This window comes from Dendrobium catenatum, unplaced genomic scaffold, assembly GCF_001605985.2.
Source record: "Dendrobium catenatum unplaced genomic scaffold, ASM160598v2 fragScaff_scaffold_665, whole genome shotgun sequence".
NCBI lineage: Eukaryota > Viridiplantae > Streptophyta > Magnoliopsida > Asparagales > Orchidaceae > Dendrobium > Dendrobium catenatum.
This window is the reverse complement of record NW_021319127.1, coordinates 371868-398090: the sequence shown is the minus strand read 5'-3', so window position 1 is coordinate 398090 and position 26223 is coordinate 371868. Positions and strand designations below refer to the sequence as shown.

The 26223-nt window shown below is 33.8% G+C and overlaps 1 protein-coding gene across 1 annotated transcript; it reads right to left on the bottom strand.

The window, feature by feature from the left end:
• Window positions 1-6573: 6573 nt before the first annotated feature.
• On the bottom strand, window positions 6574-19846 carry LOC110114588 (BTB/POZ domain-containing protein NPY4-like). Its single transcript, XM_028695642.1, has 4 exons — window positions 19785-19846; window positions 15332-15401; window positions 7486-8607; window positions 6574-7271 (listed from the first exon to the last, which is right to left on the bottom strand). Exons 1-4 carry the CDS (start codon window positions 19844-19846, stop codon window positions 6732-6734), a joined length of 1794 nt encoding a protein of 597 aa, XP_028551475.1. The 3' UTR covers window positions 6574-6731.
• Between the last annotated feature and the right edge of the window lie 6377 nt (window positions 19847-26223).

Below are 26223 nucleotides of genomic sequence, written 5' to 3'. Positions count from 1 at the left end.
TAAGATCACGTTATTATTAGATATATGTGTCAGCTTGTGGATATTTATTTCTATAATCCCTATTGGAAAACTTAAGCCTTATTGTTGGGTATAAACTATCCCTCTGCATATGTTTGATTTTTGTACTCTTCTTATTCTTCACGAATGAAAAAATGAGTATCTTTATATCACCCACAAAATCATTTCCCCACCACTCTAAGCGAACACCTGTCTAGTTGATGTCTTATTTATAAAGATCCTATAGACTTTACATCAACCATTCTCAATTGACTAATCTGTTTTCAGCTTCCATCTGATCCAATAAACTATACACTCCTCAAATTAGCTAAGGTTTTGTTTGGGACGGCTTTATTTCTGCTTCTTAAAATATCTTTTTAGTTGAAAAAAATTTATTTTTGTATTAAAAAACTGTTTTAAGAAATAGTAAGAAAGTCATTCAAACGAAGCCTAAGTAGGCATTCTTAATATTATATTTATTTGTGATTTGGTTTGCATCAGCGAAGGGCTCAAACGTGCTTGAAATTATAATGACACCGAAAGAGTACTCAGAGAAGAATAATTCAAAATTTAATCAGTACTTAGTAGGGATTGAAATGTCTTTTTGACCCAATTTGGTTGGATAAAGCAACAGTCGCACTTCGGATTAGCAAGCACAGAATATTCTAAATTATTTAGGCAATAATATTCTCATAATTCATCACGTGTATTTTCACATTTGTAAGGCCCCATCATGATTCATGACCAGCTTTTGTTATATATATCCTTAAGAAAATTTAAAAAAAAAATTAAAAAAAAAAAGTTTTGGTGGTCGAGCAAATAATTAGCTCGATCTGGACCGTTTACTCGCTGTCTATCGTAGGGTGGTGGACAGGCCACCCGCTCGGCTTTCTGACCACAGAGATTGCTGGACCGATGAGAAGATTATTGCTCACGCTAAATCCAGACTGAATCTCGAGATATATCATAATTGATAACTTTTAAAATTAAATTTTGGGATCATCCAAACACCAATTTTAGCAAATTTATAATCAAATTAAATGTCTTGGTGAGACGAACCTAACGACACTGAAATCGGTTCAATCTAAGCCCAAATGAGCTCAAATTATGAGCTTAGAGCATACTTGGAAGCTCTCAAGTATTAGTTAGATGACCAAATGATATCTAAATATGGTATGCTAATAGTCGAATCAAAAGGCTCAATGAGACAAATCCAACGAGCCTAAGATTGCTTCATTCTGACATCATTAAGGTACTTAAATGTTAAATAAATGTTCCATGATTGACGGAACCAGTATGAGCCGTCCGATAGAGACTATGAATTTACCCTGAATCTTCTCATATTTATAGGGCATGCTACTCTAAAAATCTATAAATATGTCATATCTTCCCACATAAAAGGGGGCTTGGACTTTTTGAGACTTAAACCCTTATGCTAGAGTCTCAAGAGAGCTCTACCGCTTGAAACATCTCGGAGCTCCACCTCGGCACAACCGCCAACAAACCCTTACCACTAGGCCATCGCTGCTGAACCTCTACCCAACCATCGCCATTGGACCTCCGTTTGGTAACCACTGTTAGGCTTTCGTCTGACCGTCTTCGCTGGCAAAAAATGGTCTCTTCAACCTCCGTCGCCCGACGACTATGATCCCTTCAACCTATGTTGCTTGCCGACTATAGTCCCTTCGACTACCATCACCCACCGACTACATTCCCTCCAATCTCTGTCACCTGTCAAATATGATCCCTCCAATCACCATCATCCACCAATCTCGTTCCTCTCAAGCTCCATCGCCTGCCGACTACGGTCCCTCTAGCCTCTGTCACCCACCGACCATTATTCCTTTGGCCACCGTCTCACTCTTATGATCCCTCCAACCTCTGTTGCCTGGTGATTATGGTCCCTCCGTCTACAACGTTTGCTGACTACTGTCTCTCTAACCACCGTCGTCCATCGATTATGGCCCCTCTGACCTCCGTCGCCCGCTGACTATGGTCCCTCCGACCTCTATCACCTAACAGCGAACCCCTTTACGTCAGTAACCCAACTATGGCATATTCGACCTTCATTACCTAACTACGATCCTACGAACCAAACGAATATGCCAACATTCTTTTGAGAACAACTCTCATATTACAAGCTTCTTTCAACACCATGCAATATGCTCTATATGATGTATATTTACTACACTTAGCCAAGGCCTTCCCCTGAGGAAGGGCATCATTTGTAATCAACTACAAACACTAGTATAATTTTTTAACTGGGCCAAACCCCATGATTTTTTCTCTTTTTAGGGGTTTTCATGTAAAAACCTTAATATCTCTTATGACTCTTGCACTCCTCTCTCTTATCTATGTATGTGTTGGACCTTTGTACGATGTTATGTTACTAAACCATATATCTCTTTACCGTCACTAATGTTCCAGGACATAACTAGCATAAAAATCATTTTAAAACATACATCTTCTTGACATAAAATAAAATTTACTCATTTGCATCAATCTCTCATAACTTCAATGCATAACTCAAAAAATAAGTTCCAATACTTATTTGATTTTAAATATCTTATTCTTAAATATTTATATAAAAAAATACTTCTTCTTCGACTCATTGCATCAATTTTAAACTCAATATAAAGAAATTTATTAGCCAAACTACTATATATAATATCACTAATACTTTTTTTTTAAATTTCAGTGAGTAGGCCAAAAAATTATATTATTATTTATTGTTATTATTGTTATGTTAATATACTATTGAAATTTTTTTAGGTTTAGCTCTATCTTTCTTAACATAAGTCAAATCTAATACCTCTAATTTCCTAAGTGAGTCATCAAAAAGCCGCCATTTTATATGACCAAATCATCTAAGGGGACTCTTTCTAATCTTATCTTCCACTGGCGTTACTCCAACCTTTTCACGTATATGCTCATTTGGTATCTAAGGGTAAAGCCACTCATCCACTTGAGCATCCTCATCTTTTCTACGCTTAACTTAGTATTATGCTTCTCTTTTAATGGCCAACATTCGACACCATAAAGCATTACAGGTCTCACCAACATCTTATAGAATTTTCTCTTAAGTTTGAGGGGGACTTTTCTATCATACTATAAGCTATTTGCATTCCTCCACTTCAACCATCCAACTTGAATTCTGCTGACAATATCCCCATCTATTTCACCATCACGTTGAACAATAGATCCAAGATATCTAAAACATATACTCTTATTAATGACTTGATCGTCAAAAGTCACAATCCCTTCACTAGGTCTGTTACTACTAAAATTACACTCCATATATTTAGTTTTAGATCTACTCAAATGAAAACCTTTAGACTCTAAAGTTGTCCTCCATAATTCAAGTTTACCTTCAACTTTCTCTCTCTAGTCTTATCAACAAGAAAAATATCATCAGCAAAAAGCATACACAAAGGTACATCCTCTTGCAAATGTCCAGTGAGAACATCCATGACAAAAGCAAAAATATATGAGCTTGAGGCTGATCCTTGATGTAATCCAACCAAAATAGAAAAATAATTGGTCAAACCACCTTATATAGCTCATGAATGCATATGTTTAATGATTTGAATATAAGTGTTGTTAACTTCTTTCTTTTCAAGAACTCTCCATAGCACTTCTCTTGAAACTTTACCTTATGCTTTCTCTAAATCAATAAATATCATATGTACTTCCTCCTTATTCTCTCTATATTTGTCCATCAAACCTCTTAATAAATATATGGCTTCCATAGTAGATCTACCTGATATGAATCCAAAATGATTTTGAGAAACATTAACTTAATTCCTCTATAATTCGCATAATCTTGTGCATCACCTTTATTCTTATTATGAATTAACACACTCATTCTTCACTCATATGACAATATTAAAAAGTTTAGTAAGCCAAGAAATGAATTCATCTCCTAGCATTTCCACACTTCTATTGGAATATCATCAGGTCCAATAGCTTATTCACACTTCATTTTTTTTAAGACCTCTAACTCTGATTTTACTAATACGCCGATAAAAATATAAATCTTTATTTTCATTTAAGATGTTAAGGTCACTAAAGTCAATCGTATTTTCACATTCTTCATTAAAAAGTTTAGCAAAAAAATCTCATCCACCTTTGTTAAATAACATCTTCTAAGAAACGTATTTTTTTATATTCATCCTTAATACACTTCACTTGAACTAAATCCTTATTACTCCTATCTCTTTGTTTGACTAACTTATATCTACATCTTTCTCTCAATAGTATATAATTTATTGTATAAATTGATATGTTATAAAAATTTATATTGATCGGGCACGAATCTCGATGCAAAATCAAGTTGGAAACTTCCGAAATTAAAATTGGGACCATCCAAACTCCGATTTCGAAAAACTTATAGTCAAACTTTACGTCTCAGAAATACAAACCCAAATGAGTCCAAATCAAGGACCTGAAGCGTTGTTGGAAGGTTCAAACTGCAATTTGGGTTACCAAACGGTTTTCAAACATGACGTGCTTATAATCGAATCGAGCGGCTCAACGAGACAAATCCAACGAGCCTAAGATCGCCGAATTTTGACATCATTAAGACCTTCAAATGTCTGACAAAAGGTACATAATCAAGGGATTCAATATATGTCATCCATCCAATCACTCCCTATTTATCCTTGATCTCTCACATATTTACGGGCCATGTCGCTCTAGAAATCTATAAATAGACCTCTCATTTCTCTTGAAAAGGGGGATCTAAGAAAGAAGAGAAGAAAAGAAGAGAAGAAGAGAGGAGAAGGAAAAGAAGGAAGAAGTTTCTCCTCGACCACCGCCTGAGTTCCGCCGGACTACCACCTAAGGCCCTCGCCTTTACAGGACCACCACTTGAGGCCCTCGCCTCTGCCAAACCACCACCTAATGTCGTTTCTCCACCGGACCATCACTTGAGGCCCTCGCCTCCACCGAACCACAACCTGACGCTTCGCCAGACCACCACCTGAGGCCCTCACCTTCGTCTGACCACCACTTGAGGCCCTCGCCTTCACCAAACCACCACCAGAGGCCCTCACCTTCGCCGGACTAGCGCTTGAGGCCCTCGCTTTCGTCGGGCAACCACTTGCCTCACCTTCGTCGGACCACCGCTTGAGGCCCCCGCCTTCGCTGGACCACCACTTGAGACACTCGCCTTCACCGATCCACCACCTCGCCTTCGCAGGGCCACCACCTGAGGCCCTCACCTTCGCCGGACCAACACCTAAGGGCCTGAACTCCGTAAGACCACTACTTGAGGCCCTAAATTTTGCCAGACCATCAACTGATGTCAGAGTTTTGTCAAGTTACTATCGGATAACTAACTGAAGCTCCAACTTCCAGGTGACGCCAGTTTTAACACTAAACTTCAACCATACGATTGACATTTGTAATCTGATCACCCGCAAGGACGAGTCAGCCCATTGTACTCAACTGCAAATTCTAGTGAAACATTTTCAACTAAGCTAGACCACGTTGTTTTTCCCATTTTTCAAGGTTTTCCACGTAAAAAATCTTGTGTTCTCTGTGTGTGAGCTAGATATCCGTACAACGTAAGACGTAAAATTACAACTTTATCGCCGCGTATATTCTAGCCCATAACATAAATAATTAAAAGCTAATATATTTGCATCGCATATTACTTTCTTAGATTCCTTACATGTTTCTTTATATCTTTCTTAATTATTAAAATTTTTACATATAAACTAATGTTTATAATAAGTATTCTTATTTTTTATCTTTTCTTGCACATTTGAATTCAACCACCAACTATTTTTACTATTATGAGTTTTTTCCTTTGATACTCCAAATACATTTTTTGCAATATTCTTAATATTACTAGCTATTTTATAAAATAATCATAAAAGAGTTTAAATATAAAAAAAGATTACATAAAAATTTATTTAATTTGAGTTTAAGGCTTCATTTAGAATGACTTTCTTACTACTTCTTAAAGCAATTTTCTAATACAAAAATATTTTTTTGCATTAAAAGACTGTTTTAAGAAGTAGTAAAAAACTCATCCCAAATGAAGCCTAAGTTTTGTTTGGGACGACTTTCTTACAACTTCTTAAATTAACTTTTTAGTACAAAAGATAAAATTTTCGTACTGCAAAATTGCTTTAAGAAGCAATAATAAAGCTGTCTCAAATGAGGTCTAAGGCCTCATTTGGGACGACTTCTTATTGTTTTTTAAACAGTTTTTTAATGCAAAAATTTTAATTTTTGAATGAAAAAAAATTACTTTGAGAAGCATTAAGAAAAGCATCCCAACAAAGCCTAAGTCTGTATCAAATTAATTAAGACAAACATCATAATCATGATGCAGAACAAAATGACATTCACCTGCTCATCCCAAAATTAGCTTATGCTCTAGCTAAAAAAAAAGCCCAAATGGGAAAAGTAATAGAGAAACAAATAAACATAAAAAAATATCCAACAAAAATATAATAAATTCCCTACTTCAGAAGTTCCTCAAAATAATTATCAGGACTGATAATAAAATTCCTATATTTTTTATGGCAAAAAGCTTAGAAACAACTATAATATCCCTCAAAAGAACTGATCATAAAACTTTGCAGTAACAGTTAATTATACATATGATGGAGCATTCATAAACCTGTAAACACAAAAGCACACATTTGCTTTCTTCTTTATAATACATGTAATATATTCTTACTTGTCTACCAAAGAACTACTTGTTATCAGTACCAGAACTGCTAAGAAACAGAATGCCTTCCATTCCTTAGTGGAGTAGATTTAGAATCTTCTGGTTTTGACAGATCTGGACTTCCTGTGGTATCAGAGCCACTGCCTCCTTTGTTTGATAACAGCTTCCCAAATATCTTCTTCGGCATGGCAATGGCCTTCACCTTGCCATTGCCTTTGTCCTCAGTGGTTTTGTTTGAATCACTACTGCTGCTCCTATGGCCAGTCTTCACACCACCATTAACCAACACCATGCTCTTCAAGGATTTAATGTCTTCTACTGTTGGTACTGAGTCCATGTTCTCCTCTGTTATGACTGATCTCAAGCTTCCGTTGGAGCCACTCCCGATCTCAGTGGCACCAGAGCAGCCATTGCAAGTGGTGGCTGGAAGAGCTGCTCTTAACTGCTCAAAATAGAGGACCTGCACTACCACACGCAATGGAAGGCTCTCATTCTGAACAGCATGAGCACTGGCCTCTGAAGAAAGTTTTTTGCAATCCATAAGCCTGCATAGCTTCTTTTTTTCACCCTTGCTAAGTTCTTGGTGCTCCTGCTCCACGCAGTAGAAGGAAACAAACAAATCATATAATTCAGTAAAAAAAACCATCTATTTTGATAATTATATGTTTAAAAATCATGATAGCGTTCTTTTCTGGAAATAGCATTTAATCTGCATATTACAGTGATTTTTAAGAAAGAAAGTTAAAGGAGAAATTGGTGATGATAATCCTAATGGAAGAGACCTTTTCAGTAAGAAAAGTTACCTTCAGATATAAATCAATGGCATGGTAGAGTTCATCATGCACTGGCCTTGCATCAGCTGATACCATATTAGCAAGTTCAATGAATTTTGTCAGGGACTGATAAGGGTCCTTTGCAATCTCTGCCAGATATCCATCAACCAATTTCCCAACGGCTATCTTTGTGCTATCAAAAACAAGACCTGGGTCCTCTCTCTCAATCATTACAAACTCCTTCACTATGCTCAGAAACATTTCAACATCATAAATTGCGTTTTCCTCTTCATCTCCATTAGAAGGAAACAAGAGATCAGACAGATGTGCTTCATCTAACTGTCTCCCTATCTTCTTCACCAGATCTCTCTTAATATTCTCATTGCAATGCAGCATTCTTGCACTTCCTAGTAGTTTGAGCAGGAAACTACATGAAACAGAACCTTTCTCTAATGGCAATAACTCAACAATAGCCTCTACAATCGACTCACTTTTCATATCATTGTTCCTTTCAGTCACACTGCCTTTGCCAAATCCCGGTAGCTTTCTACAGGCATAAGCTCTCAGTGCTTCTCCTATCACCTTTTCTGGCACTCTCTCCTTAGCTTTGATGGTTGATAAGACCCTCGAATACAAATCTAGATCAAGCTCACATAAGTCCTCAATCCACCAGTCCTTTGGCACCAATTGCTGCCTAGTATGACTATTGTCAGATGTGAATCTCTTTCGGCTGTAAGTGTATGACCAGTTCACCTTCGAAATATCCATGCAAGCCTTTGATGCTATTGAGTCTACACAGTGGCTTACTAACTTCAAGTCATCAGAACATGGTAACAGAGATCTAGTACTCTGAAGTACTATGATGGAGTCTCTCCATACGCGGAAGATGCCGGTGCTCAGGAAGACTTCAATCTTGTAAATGAGATTTCCTTTCTCCACTGTCTCAAGCATTTCAAGGTACTCCGCCGCACAACGGACGGCGACCACATTGTAAGCATTGAGGGTAACAACAATGCCATAGCAAAACTTAGCACATATTTCAAAGGAAGCAGGACCCCCAGGAATATCAGGGATTTCAATCTCATCAATGGTTTCTTCACTAGCAGCTGCCACCAACTTTTGCATGAGACTACTCTTGGAGAGAAGGGGGAACTGATATTATCCATCAGTCAGGGAAAAAACAAATAGCAAATTAGAACATAACTACCAAACAGAGTATTGGCAACTAGAATCAGAATATCAAAACAATGAAGAATTTACATTTACTAATACATTAGAACCTACTCAGAAATGATTTTAGCATATCTTTCTGGGCCAAAAAAGCAAAAGGAAAGATTCACATGAGTCTGTCAGAGAAAGAACACAACTAACTTTTTGTTCTCAACCCCTCGCGCCAACTTTTACTGTCAAGACATGCTCAAGAATAAGGTTTAATCCCCAATCAAACAGATGTCACAATTCTAGAATTGACAACATCTTTTTTGTATGTTTTTCAGAGATTCTTGTGATGAGAAAAGCCTTTTACAATCAAATCTAGAGTATGATAGTTGTAAGAAAATTTTCTGAAATTTTTCTAGGTTAAAAATTTTATAATACACAACTATTTAAAAAAAATTGATATCCCCACAACTCTACAACTATTTTTATGCATGGTTGTAGACTTGCAGTCATCCTAAACAAATTATCAAAGAGATTTTCGATTACATTCATTCAGATATTTTGGGACCTACTCCTGATTCAGTTTTGGGTGGAGGTAGATATTTTATCTCATTTACTAAATTTTGCAAGGATAATGGAATTGCCTGATATAAGACTATAAGAATAACTCTGCAATATAATGGTATTGCTAAGAAGATTAACAGAACTTTGTTACAGAAGGTCGGATGTATGCTATCATTTGCAAAAATGAATAAGCGCTTCTAGGGAGGAACAATTAATATTGCTTGGTATTTGGTGAATATAAGTCCATCTACAGCTCTTGAACTCAAAACTCCGGAGAAAGTTAGAACAAGGGAAATGGCAGACTATACAATCTAAGAATATTTGAATATCCCGTGTATATTCACATGAATCAAGGAAAGCTAAAACCAAGATCCAAGAAAGATATATTCTTAGGATATCTGGAGGGAGTAAAAGGGTACAAATGTTTCTTTACAAATGAATCCAAGTATATAATTAGCAGAGATGTCATTTTTAATGAGCAAAAAAATGATGATTTGTCATATTACTAAAAGGAATTAGGAAACTACTGAGGGCACTAATGATGTACTGAAATTGCAAGAAAACACTGATGATGTAATGAAATTACAATAGAGCATTGATACAGATCAATTGTAGGCGGAGTTGATACTGACAAATATCAGCATTCAGGATCATCAGAAAGAGGCAGCTACTCAACAAGATCAGAATAATTTGAAGAATTATAATTTAGTCAGAGATCGAATAAGGAGGAACATTAAAGCACCTGAACTTCACGTTATGCTAACTTAACTACATATGCTCTCACAACTATGCTAACCTATGATGCACAGACACGAACATGAATACGACATGACACAGACATGGGACACATCAATTATTGAAAATATAAGACACACATATGAGTTGGACACAATATTATAACTTTTATATTTTAAAAATTGTGAATAAAAATTGAATAAGTATAATATTAAAAATAATTTAGAAATAATAAGTCATTTAACTAAAATTTATGCTTAAAATGATTAATATTAGGATGTTGAGAGTCAGGCATCAATGTCGTATATTAGGCATTGAGAGAGGAGACAATGTTGTTGACAGTCAGACATCTATGTTATACAGTAAGTATCAGGTATCAATGTCAAGAGGGTGTTTGTCATTGATGTTGAGAGGGGGTTGGTTGTCAATGTTAAAAAAACATCAGACAAAGATGAGCTATCAAGTTGTGGGTGTAGAAATTGCTAGCGTCGAGCATCAATATCAAGACAGTGTCAAACTTTGATTTGGAGATAATTTTGAATTGTCGATATTGTAATGACATCAGATGTCGATGTTGTAATGACATCATATGTCGATGTTCAAATGACATCGGGCATTGTTGTGAAACCAAAGTCGCAACCCGTCAAAGACAAATGAAAATGAGAATATTTGATGAATGGAGTATTGAGTGCGGGCGATTGATTTGGTGTTGTAGATTTAAAATTAAAAAAATAATAATAATTTTTATATTTTAAATAAATAAAAAAATTTAATTACAAGAAATTATAGTTAAAATAATTCATAAATTATTTAAGACACGCGTGTCCAATTTGTATTTTATATTTTTTTAATTGGACATGTTTTTGACATATCTGACACGTATTGGAGGAGTGTCGGACGCATGTCGTATCGTATACCTTGTAGGACGCTACACACCTCTTTGAAGAGAAGTGTCGGTGCATCATAGATGCTAGCTATCTTGCATGTGAAAGTTAAATCAAGGGCATCAAGAACAAGAGAAAGAGACCAAGCCTTGCATGTGATTCCCGGAGAGAATGGGAGGAAGACTTGCACACAAGCTTCAAGGGGAAGAGAGGTAAGGATCTTGAGTATCTCTATCTCATTTAGAGCCCCTCTTGAAAGAAAGTTGAGGAAGCTAAAGCAACATCATCGATCAGCTGTTTGGCAAGAGATTGATTGAGGAAGGTCACACGTAGAATAATAACCTTTCTTCATTAATTTGGCAAGGTTTAATCAAGTGATATTACTCCTAACTCATTTGAAGAAATTTTGTATTTGTTTTCAAAAGTTAACCTAAATTTATACCTTGTTAATGTTCATGTAAGCATTGTGCAAATTAATGAAAAGATAAGCCCTCTTTCTCCCCGGATATAGGCACAAATGTACTGAACCACGTAAATGCTCATATTCATATTCTTGTACCTATGTTTATGTTCTTGCATATGTTTTGTTAAGATTATGTTTGCAAGATTTGTAAGATTCTTCGTTAGGGTTTTATATACGCTTGTTATTGATTTTTGTGATATTGAGTTTGCTTTTGCTTGCCATTGTTATAGTTTGCAAGGAGATTACTAAGCTTGCTTTAGTAATCAAATGCTATTATATTTGTTTTGCAATTGATATTCAAAAAATTTTGATTAGTGGCAAGATTCTCTTAGTCATCTTCTGCATAGTATAGTGGAAAAAAGATTTCTAATTAATTAGTTTATCTTTTTATTTTTATTATTTGTAATTAAATAATTATCATAATTCTTTAATTACCTAAGTCTAGATTTCATGAGCTAGTTTATTATGTTCTTATTGTAGGAAAAATCATTTGGCAAATTTTCATCTGTAGGTATTTTAATTCAAGTGATTTGTAGCGGCGTATTTATAATTTTGAAATATCATATTATACTTCTAAGCAACCTGAACCCTTGATTTGAAAGTCTTAGTTTCAATTCATTTGAAAAAGATCATGTGTTGGCTGGGTTTAATCAGTCTTAACATCACATAGGTCTTAAACAAATTATAGAAGATTTGTGGCTCAAATTAAAGTCTTTGCATAGGACTAAAAGCCTCACTAATAAACTTCACCAAAATCAAAGATATACCACTATGCATGTAAGAAGGTATACCTAATACATTACTTTTAAATAAGTTTGATCACAATGTTAGAGTCGATGAATATTGATATCATGGTTAATGTTGTGGATGTAACTTTAATACTATTGTGTTCTTTACTTCTCATTTTTAAAATTGTTGCCTAACACCTTATTCTATGGTATAGATACCATCAACTTATATTGTAATGAGAAAACCAAATCTAATATTGAAATATCACTAGAAGCAAATTATGAGGAAACTACAAGTAAAATACAAAAGGAATAAAGTGACAAAGAAAAAAGACATATTTTCATGCTTCAATGAACCTACACCTATAAGATTGTTAGGGTGAAACATGCAACCATCATGCCACAAAATGATATGAATAAAAAAAACTTCATACACAAAATGATATGAATAAAAAAAACTTCATAAACAATATTTCCTTAAAAAAAATTCTTCTTGTAGCTTGCACTTTTAAGCCATCAACCCTCTAAGAAGCCTTAATCTCCATGAAAAACTAAGGATCCAAGATCATAAAAGTATGAGAGAGTGAGAGAGATCTGTTGCTATAAACAATAGATATATAATTGTTAGGGTGAAACATGCAACCTAAGGACATAAGACTTCACGCATTTATGGAGTCTCAAGATTATGTAGATCCTAAAATAAATAGGGTGTAAATCCTAAATGGTTCAACTTATTCATGTTAATAAATGTGGTGCATCAATATTTATGAATTTCAATGCAAAATCTCATTCGGCCACCCTCCATATGAATATTTCATAAATCATAGATTCTATGTAATGCAATTTAGATTCAGTGCAATGTGTGGTGTGTTAAACATGAGTCAATATTGAGTCAAATTCATCATTTAGATGCTATTAAGAATTCATTTCTTCTAAACTTGTGATTCCTAAGCTTAACGGTGTAGGAGTAAAAAAATCAATTGAGAGATTGTTGGTTCGAGGAGACCTCTTGAGAAAAGGTTTACCTCAAATCATAGCAAAAATAAGTCTCATGGCAGGTAAATAAATGTGACTTCTACACACACAAAAAACAAACACACATTAAGAGAGATCATCAAACTTTAAAGAGGAAAGAGGGACATGTTAATATTGTCACAAATTATTCATGTTTGGATCTAAGTGATGCTCCTTTGGTAATTTCAAGAGATGGATGCAATGATAAATATTTTGTAGCTTTATCTTGTTTGTCCTGCATGTGTCCTTATAATAAATCATTTCTGCTTATGAGCCATGTAATGGTGACTACATTTATATGGGAAAAAACACAACGTGCAATAGTTTAGCAGTTTAGTGAAGAATGCAGGATGGTATGACTAAGACATTCACAGGAGTCAAGATGAACCAAACCCTAGGAAGAATGCTGTATCTTTAAGTGCTCTCAATGATGAAGGTTGCATGTTGAAAAAAAGGTGCTAAAATCCTAAAAGATTTGGTTGACTTTCTATGTTGGAGGATTCTAGCAATCAACATTTGTGCTAGAACACCATAAGTTGAGGAAATAAAAAAAAATATTAATTTTTATTAGTGTAAGATAGATTTCAGAACAAAGGAAGCTACAAACGAGCTAGATTATAAGAGATAATTAAGTGCATCGATCTCATATCGTACAGTCAATCTCAGTGTGAGGTGATATTATGCAACATTCAAATAGAGGAAACAACCACTTCAAGGGTACAAATGTTTAATAATAGATGAAGCGTCAACGTTTATATAGATTCACTTGGATAAACAATAAATATGCTTCAGATATCCCCACGGTTGTTAAGTTTAGACATTACTTGGTCTTACTAATGTTATGTGTTGCTTAGCCCTTCGAGCTTTGAAAGAGTGAAAAACTTTATTAGACAAAAAAAAAAAAAAATCACCAAGGAGATCCAAAATTTATTGTCACTTTATTAATTCAATAAGATATTTGTTAATATTTTGACTTTAATTTGATTAGAATAAGTAATAGATTTAAAATATGTGATTTTTAAAATACAAATAAATTGTTTATTTGATTATAATATAAAATTGGATTTGAAAGTTTGTAATGAAATTGTTAGTTTTGATGCCACTAGGTTTAATTTTGAACCTAATCAAAATTTGAAATTGCCACCTACAACACTCATAGTTATCAACTTAGGATATTAAAGATGATCATGTGGAGTTTTAGGTGCCTTGGGTTGTCTATATCCATCAATTGTTGTACAAAAGAAAGCGAAAGGCATAACCATGGCTTTAGAAAAGAGAATTTGGCCGAGAACATTTATGTGGCATAGGGATTTTATGGCTTGAGAAACTAACTAGTGAGTGAAGTTCAATAAATAATGAAGGTGAAAGACAAATAGAGAGAATCATGTGGAGTTTTAGGTGCCTTGGGTTGTCTATATCCATCAATTGTTGTACAAAAGAAAGCGAAAGGCATAACCATGGCTTTAGAAAAGAGAATTTGGCCGAGAACATTTATGTGGCATAGGGATTTTATGGCTTGAGAAACTAACTAGTGAGTGAAGTTCAATAAATTATGAACGTGAAAGACAAATAGAGAGAATTAGGCAAAGGAATGCTAAAGAAGAAAGAAAGGATACCATCATATATGTGGGAAAAGAATCATTTTGAGAAAATTTTAAGTGGGTAATTTTTTGTATTGGTAAATTGTTTTAGTTGTCCATTATGTTTTTCTTTTCTTTTATTCTTGAGAGATTTGATGGTTCTGTTTTTCTAGTGAGCATGAAAAGAATGTTTTCATGTGCCCCTTTTATTTATAAGCACTTTATAATTTCTTTTTAGTAAATTATATTCTCTCTCCTCTCTCATAAAAATAGAATTATTTTGGCCTAACCATATAAATCTTAATTTTTTTTTTATTATTTTACATATGGATATGGCGCTTACAAAATAAAATCTACAAAATATTGTGAAGGTACATTTCAATAATACTCATTGGGTAATGACCATTTCTTTTATACTATTTTATGGCAGCACTAGCCTACTATTATTCTAAGGGCATCACCTCCTATAATTGAAACATGCACAATATGGTCAAATTTATGTAATGGTGGGTGTAGAAGAATTAATCTTTGAAACACATAAAATCTCTATGTATTCTGAGATCTTGTGACTTTCTTTCAGATTTACTCTAAATATTTCGCCTACTAAATCCTTGTGGCATTGTTCTTTACATGGGAGTAACTTAAAAAGACCAACATGATTGATACCTGCAATTTATTCAAGAAAAATGATTTTATCTCAACGAACCCAATTAATTAACATAAAAAACTCAGTATAGATACTGGCATCACCTTATGCAGAAAAAACTTGACATCTCCCACTTTAACAATGATGTCACTTGCCAACTCAGTTGCCACAAACCTACAATGACAGATGCTTTATTTAAACCGATATTAACCAGAAAATAGTTTTAGGCTTCGTTTGGGACAACTTTCGTATTACTTTTTAAAACGGCTTTTTAGTAAAAAAATTCAAATTCAAGAAATTTTTGTATTAGAAAGCTGTTTTAAAAAGCAAGAAAAAAACCGTCCCAAACGAAGCCTTTATAAACATCTGAAAATATGTTATGTTAAACAAAGAAGAGAAGGAAAGACTATAGGGAATGTGAACATTTAAGAAGAGCATTAAGAGTTTAAAAACAAAAGCTAGGAAACAACAATAATGAGAAGTCTGAATGAAAGCAAAGACTGCAGCACATATACTCTAGAATTTATTTTCATCAACTGCTGGGCACATAATAGCCAATCGCTAAAAAATCATTTGGATTTCAAGTGTAGGCTCACTAGAATGTTAAGATACACATGAGAACAAAAAATAGACCTATATCAACAATGGAGCAAGAGCAAGATCCTAATATACTAATTGTGGTCTTTACCTGTTGGCTTAAGCTTTCAAGTAGATGGGCGTCCATTCATAAGTATATTAGTCTCAACTTGGGTGCCCACGCTCCATCCTTCTAGCAAGTAATATTAGAATAGAAGATCTTATGTGGGAGAGATTATTAAGATACATAACAATAACAAGCTTTTATCCCATAATTATTAAGATACGCATATAAGTGAAAAATAGTTTCACATTATAAGTGGCATAAAAGTTGACCTTTTTCATATATTAATAGTAGGCCTTACACCTGTTAGCTTAAGCTTTTAGAAACACTAATATGTTGCCTAAGTCCCTACTTTTAAACCGTTCTATCAAGGGAAGTAAATAAGAAGAATTTCTGGAACAGTTCCTTTCATTAAAGTTGGGCATTTAATGTAAATAGCGGACTAACACATGTTCAGACAATATGCCAAGAAAGTGAAGTTATTAAAGAAATTCAATAGTGGATTCTATAAAACCTGACTTAATGAATTTGACAACTAAATTTTTAAAATGGTATTAAATAATCAGGGGAAACAAATTTAAAAGGAATCCAACATAACAGGCCATGTCAAGAACCCTGCCTAATTGAAAAGAACAACTCTTTCTAAGGTCTCCCCCTCTCCCTCTCCCTCTCCCTCTCTCTCCCTCTCCCTTTCTCTCTCCAATCTTCACCACCCAAAAAAAAAAAGTAACACTAAATTCCATTTGATAAGGATTATAGATGTGCTTTATATAAGAAAACAACAGCTCTTTTTTTAGAGAGAAGTGTAGCCCTTTGGGAAAAGTGATTACCCTTTACACATAGTTTACCATTTTTTAGTACTATAAGGTTGTGAAAATCGGACCGAACAAAGAACCGGAACATGGTTCAATGGTTCAACCGGGTCGAAGTAAGGTTGAACTTCGACCCCGGTTGAACTGGATGATGTAATAAATACTAAATTATTTAAGAATAATATATAATTATGTATCAATTAAAATCTTAACAAAGATATATAACTACTTTGATAAGTTCATGAACAAGCTCGTAGAGGTTTAATATAAAGGTTATTAAGAAGTCGATTAACCATTAATGTAAATATATATATATTATATACTATATAATATATATATATATATATATATATATTACAAATATAATTATATGCATATTAAATCGGTTTTAAAATTTAAAAAGTTTAAAGTTTAATTATATAAATGTATAAATATAAATATAATTTTAAATAAAAATAATAATATAATATATAAATTTATAATATAAAAAATTTATGTTCGAAACTTTTATAAATTATACGCATTATCAGCCCAAATTCGCAACCCAAACGATTTCATAGTTTAACTCTTATGCTAAATTCCCACATGTTTTTAGTCTTACATCATAGCAAAATTTTAAGTGTAAAGCATAAACCATAAGCAACAAATAAAGTTGTATGATGTGGTAATCCGACAACTATATATTCTTATTAAATTTATTTGCATATGCATATGCCTTTAAATATATATTTAAAATTATTTTTGATGTACATAAAATTCTTATTTTTTTAATGTTACTCTACTCATCTATTCTTTATTCTTTTTCACTACATATGTTTTGAATAAATTTTCCCTATTTTCTAACAAGTTACACCTTTGATAATCAAAGGAAATTTCAAGCATGACGAATTGTTTTATTTATCATCAAAGATGAAAACAATAAATCGCTGAGATCTAATCAATAATACATCCAACTATTTTTCAAAGATATAACTACAACGTCAATATCAAGCCTTTATCCCACTATGCAGGGTCAACTACATGAATCTTTTTTCTCCATTATGTACGGTTAAGAGTCAAATTCTCATTTAAATCAAATAAAAAAATCATTTTAATATTTTCTAATCAAGTCATTTTAGATCTATCTCTACCTTTCTTAACATAGGTCAACTCTAATGCATTTATGTGATTAAACCATCTAAAAGGCGACTCTCTCTACTCTATTGGAGCTACTCTCTCTAATCTTTTCAAGATACAAAACAATAAAATTAAGTATCATTCATGGCATATAATGTAGAAATTTAAATTCAAAAAACATTATTTTGAATGATTCAGCCTAAAAAGATAGTTGATACCATTATTACTCCAGCAGAAATAATAATTGGGTATGTTTAGTTTCCAAGAAAATATGGTAAGAAAATGAAAACAAGATATTGCAGTTATGAAGATGGCTTGAAATGTTTGGCCAAAGATTTTCATGGATGTGATCAATTATTAATAGATTTATTAAAATCCGTTTGAGGAGACTGCAACAGCATATAAAAATAGTTGTAGAATTATTACAAGAAAAATAAATAAATAAAAAGTCAGGTACAAATTTTATTATAGCTATTATACATAAGCAAATATGATAATGCAGAGTTATTTTTCACAACAGAAATTTCTAATTAGCAGCAGGAAAGTTATATTCTAATAAAAAATGTCGAATAAGTTTGTCTGAAAAACAAAGATATGAAAAAACTACAGCAAAAAGTCTCGTTCTTGAAGCTTTTACAATATTGTTATTGATAAAGGAAAGTATGGCAAATGAACAAGAATAAGCGATCAAATCGAAACAGGTCAAAAAGTGTAGAAAGCTGCCTAAGCAATTTACCAATCTGCAAATAGGACAAGAGCGAACAGCTACTTATTCAGTGATTTTTAACTTTTGTAGAATCAAAACTTGTATTAAAGCCCTCTGCCCATGAGTTAGAACTTTCCAATCATAGTTTCTTCTTTTGAATTAAATTATTAAGTTGTTGATTTATTAAATTGTACTTGTTTTAAAAAATCTACATATCTTTATGTTTGAACTCAAAGCTCATTTGAGTCATTATAAGTGTTCTGAAGTAGTGATTAGTTTTTTAATTATACCTAAAAAGGTTGGGAATGGAGCTCCAATTTAAAGGATATGTAGAATATAAGATTTTTTTTTCTTTTAATAATATAAAAATAATATTAAATTAATGAAATGAGTGATTAAAATATTATTTTAACTTATAATACTAATAAAATATCATAAAATTAATAGAATGATAAAAAAATTAAGGCTTAGTTTGGGACGGGTTTCTTACTGCTTCTTAAAGCAGCTCTGTTTTAAGAAGCAGTAAAAAAGTTGTCTTAAACGAAGCCTAAGTTCACATAAAGTAAGTTACTACAAATAAATAAATGTGATGCTCCAGAAAACTATGCATAGAAAATGCATCATTGAAAGTTTAAATTACTATTTTCTTAAGTAACTTTTACACCAAGAGTTTTCCTATGCTTATTTTGCACTAAGAAAAATTGCATTCAGCATTTAACATAAATAAGGTCAAATGTGAACTAACAGATGCAGCAAAACAATATAGAGAATAAGACAAGACATTCTCATTATTAGCAAAGCAACTATGCATCCAACATCATTTTTCTATAACAAATACCAAATTGTGAAGTAATATTGATCATCACATGCTGTTAATAATATTAATAATGATGATGATTATAACAAACTTATCAGGCAAATCAATCATTTGATGGTGTAGCAATCACAATAAAAGATTAGTTTTTTTTTTTAAATCCAGAGAAGAAAATCTACAAAATTAAAGGTTTATATCTAAGTACTAAAACCCTCAGAAGAAAATCATTTGAGTAATTTTCCATAAACCAGTTGTAGATACCAGCTGAAGAAAATTAGAAGTCTACTTTGCCAAACATATGGGAAAAATATATATTTTGCTCTATAAATCTCCAAAGAACCATCTACACACAGGAATGGAAGGTAGCTAGATTATGCCAGTGAAAAACATAGAAATTTCCGTTGATCATGATAACAAAAGAAAAATGCTTCAGAACCTGATTCAAGATTAATTTTTCAGTAACTCTTACGTATTGTCATTGCAATCTGTTTGAAAGGAATCAGGCTTCGATCCAAGCTTCATAAACTTCATCTTCTCAAATTGAAACACACTCGCTTTCACCAACACTATGACAAGATTGGATGAATTGAAACTCTTCAACTGAACGCAAACGCAAAAGCAGACAGAAGAAACGTCTCTTCAACTTTTCTTAGCAGATAACCGAAGATATGAAATCAGAGGGAGGACTGATGGATGAAAAAGATGCACTGTGTAGGCCAGCGAACAAAAATAATGAGGGAGACAACCACAAGCACTAAACTGACACCGTAAACATTACTCCATGTGTTTATTGAATACGATTTGCTTTCATCAGATTTGATTTGATTTTCTTTAAAAACTTTTTCAAGATCCAACTCTTAATCATTCAAGGCTCAAGCCCCAACATCCACATTCCTTCAATTAACTTCCAAAGTCCCATCTCCTGCAAAAAAGCAAAACAACACCTCGAAGTAAGAAGGAGAACACATTGAAAGCACAGACAGAGAGCATCTTTTCATTATTTATGTTTTTATTTTTCAAACAAGAGAGTAGATTGTCGATTGACAAAATCAACAGCATATGCTTAAGGAATCTCATCAACTTGCAAAACCAACTTTCAAGAGCGTACAAACTAATAAAATAAAGTCGACCAATGTGTTAAGGTGATTTGCAAGCTACCAAAAAACTAAATGAAAAAATGAGAGTAGAGGAAAACGGACCTGGAAACAAAAGGAGAAGAAAGGGGAAGAGAAGGATGATGAAGCCGAAGCTACTAAGAATGCATGAAGAACTCTATCATGTAAAAAGATGAAACACAAGGAAAGCCTCCGGTCACAAGAAAATGGAGAAGATGCCCAAGAGAATAACGCCAAGAGCAACAGAAGCAGCGCTTATAGAAATAAGACAGGACTCTTAAAAGAGGGAAAAAGCGATGAAAGCCACCTTAGAAGCCATGGCATTGCCTTCTATGATTGTCTTTAACTCTTTGTAAGTTGGCGTTCTTTATATCAGCAGCAGAGACCCCATCATGCTCTCTCAATAGAGAACAGCTGCTCTCTGCTCCCTGTCAGTCTTCCCGGCAAAACAACAAACAACCACGCAAACTAAAAGCGAACAGTTTTAGAAAAACGAAAAAGAAGAAGAAACCACAAATCCAACGACGACAGCCTTCTAATCAGTATTCACAAAGCTTTCATCTCTCAAACCAACCCATCTCTTCTCTACTCTACACTCTGAAAAACAAAGAGGAGAGAGAAGCGGGCGAATAAACTTCTAATTAGACCCTCCTCTTTACTTTTTCTTCTCCTTTCGCTCCTTTTTATTGCGCCATTTATTGTTCTTTAAGCCTTCTGACTGTCCACTGAGAGCTAAACGCAGAGAGCACTCTGCCTACTCGATTACGAAAATATCGGGAATGAATTGCAGATACGGGAAAATTTCGACTTTTTTCACTTTTCATTGGATTCCTGAGGAGGTGATCATTAAAGATTCAAAATTTTTTAATGTATATCTGCTTATTGTTTAGTCTTTATACTTTCTTTTATTTTATACGGCCTGCTGTCTATCACTTTATCAACTAAATAGGATTCAAATTGGTCATTTTATAGGAACAGTTGGTCAAAAAAGAATGTCAACAGCTCTTTTTTTTTTCTTCTCAAAGGCTGCACTCGCAATTAACTCTTTAAAGAATTTTTTTTTATGCATGTATGATTCTTCTTCGCATTGCATGCCTTGGTCTCTTCATGATCTCATAATCAAGTTAAACACTTTCTGATTTGGATTATTTTTCTGAAGATAGTTATAATTTTTGAATTTCAAAGTCTGGCATGTTCCAGAGTGTTTAATCACAGTTTTTTCTTTATAAAGCTCATGGAACTATTTGTTTTTTTATAAATGTTGAGGAAATCAAATGTGTTTTCTAATTGATTTTCGATGAAAATGAAATCATGGAAATATGGCCTTCTTAAATGCATTTTATCATCACCAAGTTATCAGGCTATGAAATATTTTTTAAAGTATTTAATCCTTCAGCTTTACTTGAAATTGACAAAAAAAAAAGTCCAAAACTGTTAATTTATATCAGTTTTCTAATCAAACTTCCAACTAATTAAACTTCATAATCATAGCTTGATTTGATTTACCATCTGCTCATTGTATTAAATAATCCAATAAATGAAATGGAAAAAAAAAGAGCTTAGTGAACTTTATAAAGTACACTATATTGAATTTCTTATTGTTGTGGAAAAGGATGAAAAAGGAGGTAAGTTTGTTAGAAAATGGTGAGTCAAGCTTAAGCATGAAAGGGTTATTTGTTGTTACAGTGAAATGATTCTGCATCAATTGCTTATAGCCACAGTGTGTCAGAGACATCAAATAATGAAAAAAAAAACACTAAAAATTGTTCATTGAGAAAAGAAATGATTTAGGCTTTCTTACTACTTCTTAAAACAGTTTTTAAGTAAAAAATTAAAATTTTTATACAAAAAAACTGCTTCAAGAAGCAGTAAGAAAGCCGTCTCAAACGAAACCTTAGTATTATAACAGACCCCTTTGATTAGCAGAGCACATGACCAAATACAAAGCTTTCACACAGAAGAGACTTCAATAACAATTTCTAAAAATTATGAGGATATCTAAATTAGCCTTTTAATATTTTGAGCTTTAAGAAATGCTTCAATGGAATTTAAAAAATGCAGACCAGATTGTGCTTTGCAATTTGGTTTCTGACATGTAAAATTTGCTTGCCATGTGGGCTCTCATCTACTGTTAAATGAAGCATGTGAGACTTCCAATCTTATTTATTTAACAAATCATTAAGGCCTTTTTCAGCATTTAATTAGGCAAAATCCCCTAAAAGTAGGGCAGATCATCCTTCTAAAATAAAGGGCTATTATTGCTTGCTAGTAATCTTTGAAGATTTGGAATCAATGGCATAGCATCATGGGGACAATATGTAACAATAGTCAATATAAGTAGATTTGGCCTCAATCTCAAATGCTATGCATTAGCTTATAATGCTTCTCTCTTAATATCTTTGAAGATTTACTTTGACTTTTTTACTTTTGTGCACATATAATTTGATTAGGTCTTAAGTACTATTAATTAGTATGAGTATGCAATTGATACATATGGAGCCCACATTTTTAATGACCAAACATTTTTAATTTTAAAATTATGTGAGTTTGCATGGCTTCACACTTTGTTTTTTTTTTTTTGGGAAAATTTTGATTATTATTTATATGATTTAAAAATGTGACTAAATATAAGTATTTAGTCATAGTCTTATTGAATATAATGTCTCATTTTTTATAAGCAACCAATTCCTACTTTTTTTCGAAAATATAAGCAAAATGTTAAAAATGTGACAAAAATATGAATATTTGTAACACTTTTTAAGTATTTTTTACCATACTTAAAGTTTAAATTCTACTTGTATGAGAATTGGAATAATACATTTGAAAAGTATGTGGTGTATGTTACACTATGGGAAAATATCCTAGCGTGTCGTTGGTAAAAGTGAGATTAATGTTATGTTGTGTGTGAAAATTTCTGGTAAGAGATCTAAAGTCTCCCACTTACTAATTTTTTAATCCTTTAGAAGTTAATTTTTTCTCATGAGATGAACTTTGATCCTATTCTTCAGGCGAGTAAATTCAAACTTCATCTCTAAAGGCTCTTAGGGTTGTGTGCCTAAAGTTTGAATTTATTTGGATCTTTGACCCCTGTCTTCAAACTACTTTCTCTGACAACCATCGCTCTGCTACGGTTCTTCACTCACGATTCTTCATCCAGGATCACTTGATTACGGTCCTCTAACCACTACCGCGGGACTATGGTCCTTTGACTATTATTTTCTGGCTACACCAACGCTCGCAGACTTCTTCACTTGCTATCTTCTACAGTGTCATCACCACTAAGGCCGATGTAGGTCTTTAACACCAACTTTGACTCTGGATGTTACTTCCAATGTTTATGCCAAACTTTTTGATCTCTAGTCTCCCCTTAATTAAAAAATGTCAAAACAAACAACAAATGATCTGTTAAAGATAACTTACATACCACCTAGCGCTTCCAACTTCAACCATATATAAAATATATTTAATACACTAGATGTATAGTATATTATATTAATATCTTCCCCAATCATGAGAAAGGGCATCATTTGTAGCTGGCTCAAGTATATTTTTAATGTAAAAACTTTGATGTCTCTTGTGACCATCTTTTATCAATGTGTTAGATTTTCATACAATACTAAGATGTCAAACTCTATCTCTCTCTTGCTGCCAATATTATTACATGTAACAAATACATGGTAGTGTTGTCAAGAATATATAAATTAAAAGATAAAAAAATGATGTGAATGAAAGTTAAGAATTATAATTTGCTCAAAATAGATCTAATGCTAAAAAATCAACAAATAATGATTATTCGTAAAATTGATTCTATTAGAAAAAAAAAACCTAAACATGATCTTAAGCTTTTGTGTCAAAAAATGAATTTGATCACTAGTATATTTAATGTAATTTAGACCCTGGCCTTTCGATCATACTTCATAATCATTTGTATTAAAGTCAAGGATTTAGCCGACAAGAATTGAATGATTTGTGAGATTTATTTATAGTTCCATGGGTCATTGTAGTTTGTTGACCTCATTTCTAGCTGAGGTCATCTGAATTTCAACCATCTGAACTACAATCACCCTGAACTATTGTCACCGTGAACTTCAGTCCCCCCGAACAATTAGCAATCATGAACCTCAATCATCTAGAAAATCAATAATCTTGCATTACAATCAATTGACCCAATACACTGCCTTCTCAATACATTGACCTCCTAACTTCAGTCATTCTCCAAAGCATTTCATTGGGAGCTCCATACATCAGAGTTTTCATCACTAGACCCTTTAACAATGATTGACCTGTTTGCCCAGCTTGGCTAGCCCAACCTAACATGATTGATCAAGCACTCTGCTTACCTACAATCAAACCCCATATCTTTCCTGAACTTCACTAAACTCCTCTAAACTCAACTCAATGATTTGGACATGTCTAGTCACCTCAACCTAGTCAATAATTGAGTTGGTCAACTGAACCATAGATTTTGTCAATCCAAGTCAGTTTGGGTTAACCCGTTGCATACACTCAAATTAAACTCCTCAACCCCTCAATATCACTTCATTGCATGCTTCAAACACACTCAAACCCTTTTATGAGTCAAAACCTTGATGAGTTTGACCTAGTCAACTCACCAAGAATGGTCAAACTTATACATACATTCAACCCACCCTTCAAACATCAACATTCTTGCTTCAACCCCCATGGAATCCACCTCAACAGCATGCAAGACTTCCCTAAGACTCATTTCAGTTAGCCTTGACCTATTGACTAGTCAAACAATCAAAAAAATCCCAAACATGTCAAATGCAAATTCCCAAATATGCTCAAATGGTCAACTCTCACCAAATCCTTCATTTCCCTCCAAACCATCTGATATAAATACCCCAAATTAATTCAAAATCACCTTAAACATCCTCTAAGCTGATCCCAACCTCTAGTATAGCCTAAAATAGCAAGTTAGTGGTCCCCTCCCACATGAACATACCCAAGGTCATTTTTTACCTTTTGCACAACATACATGACTCTTAACCACTTGAGTAGGGGTGTTAATATTTGACACAACCCAAAAATCTGACCCAAACCCAACCGAAAAATTCCATGTTAGGGTCAACATATTTGTTAAACGGATTAGGTTCGGGTTCAACAAATTGACCCATTTCAAAAATCAGGTCAGGTTTAAGTTGGCCTGAAAACTCGAGAATGACCTGGAATAGACCCAACCCAACACTATAGGAAAATCACTCATTTCCGGCGGCAATTTCCGGCGGAAATTGGTCATTTTCCGGCGGTTTTGTAATTTAGCGGCAGTTTTTCGGCGGTTTAAATGCCGCCGGTAAAAATCGCGTAGGAAAATAAATTCCGGCGGATTTTTCCGGCGGCAAGTTTGTCCGGCGGCTTACCGGAGGTCTTAAACCGCCGGTCAAATATTAAAAAAAAAAAAACAGCTCCGGCCAGCCGGGACCCCGCTCCCGCGCCTGAATCCCGCCTTCGGCCAGGCTCCCCCGCGCCCCTCCCGCGCTCCCCCGCCAGGCCTCCCCCGCGCTACGCGATCCGCACGTCGCCGCGTCTGCGCGCGGTGAGGGTGAGATTCGAACGTGGTTTCTCCGTGTAGAATCCAAGAAACTAACCGAAATGCCAATTTTGTAAATATGATCTTATTGCCAATATTATTTATTTAAAGAAGCCGCCGGTAATCCGTCGGAAAGCCGCCGGAAAATTTTGTAGGAAATAAGCCGTCAAAAACTGCCGGAAATCCGCCGGAAAACTGACCGCCGGAAAGCCGCCGGAAAATTCCGCCGGTAATAAGTAATT

Excerpts from the sequence above, each read along its gene's own strand:
- LOC110114588 (XM_028695642.1), bottom strand. The coding sequence starts at position 19,846 with ATGAAGTTTATGAAGCTTGGATCGAAGCCTGATTCCTTTCAAACAGAT. Across the intron at positions 15,402-19,784 it reads ACAGATTGCAATGACAATAC|GTTTGTGGCAACTGAGTTGG; the intron begins GTAAGAGTTACT and ends CTGTCATTGTAG. Across the intron at positions 7,272-7,485 it reads CCATTGATTTATATCTGAAG|GAGCACCAAGAACTTAGCAA; the intron begins GTAACTTTTCTT and ends TGCGTGGAGCAG.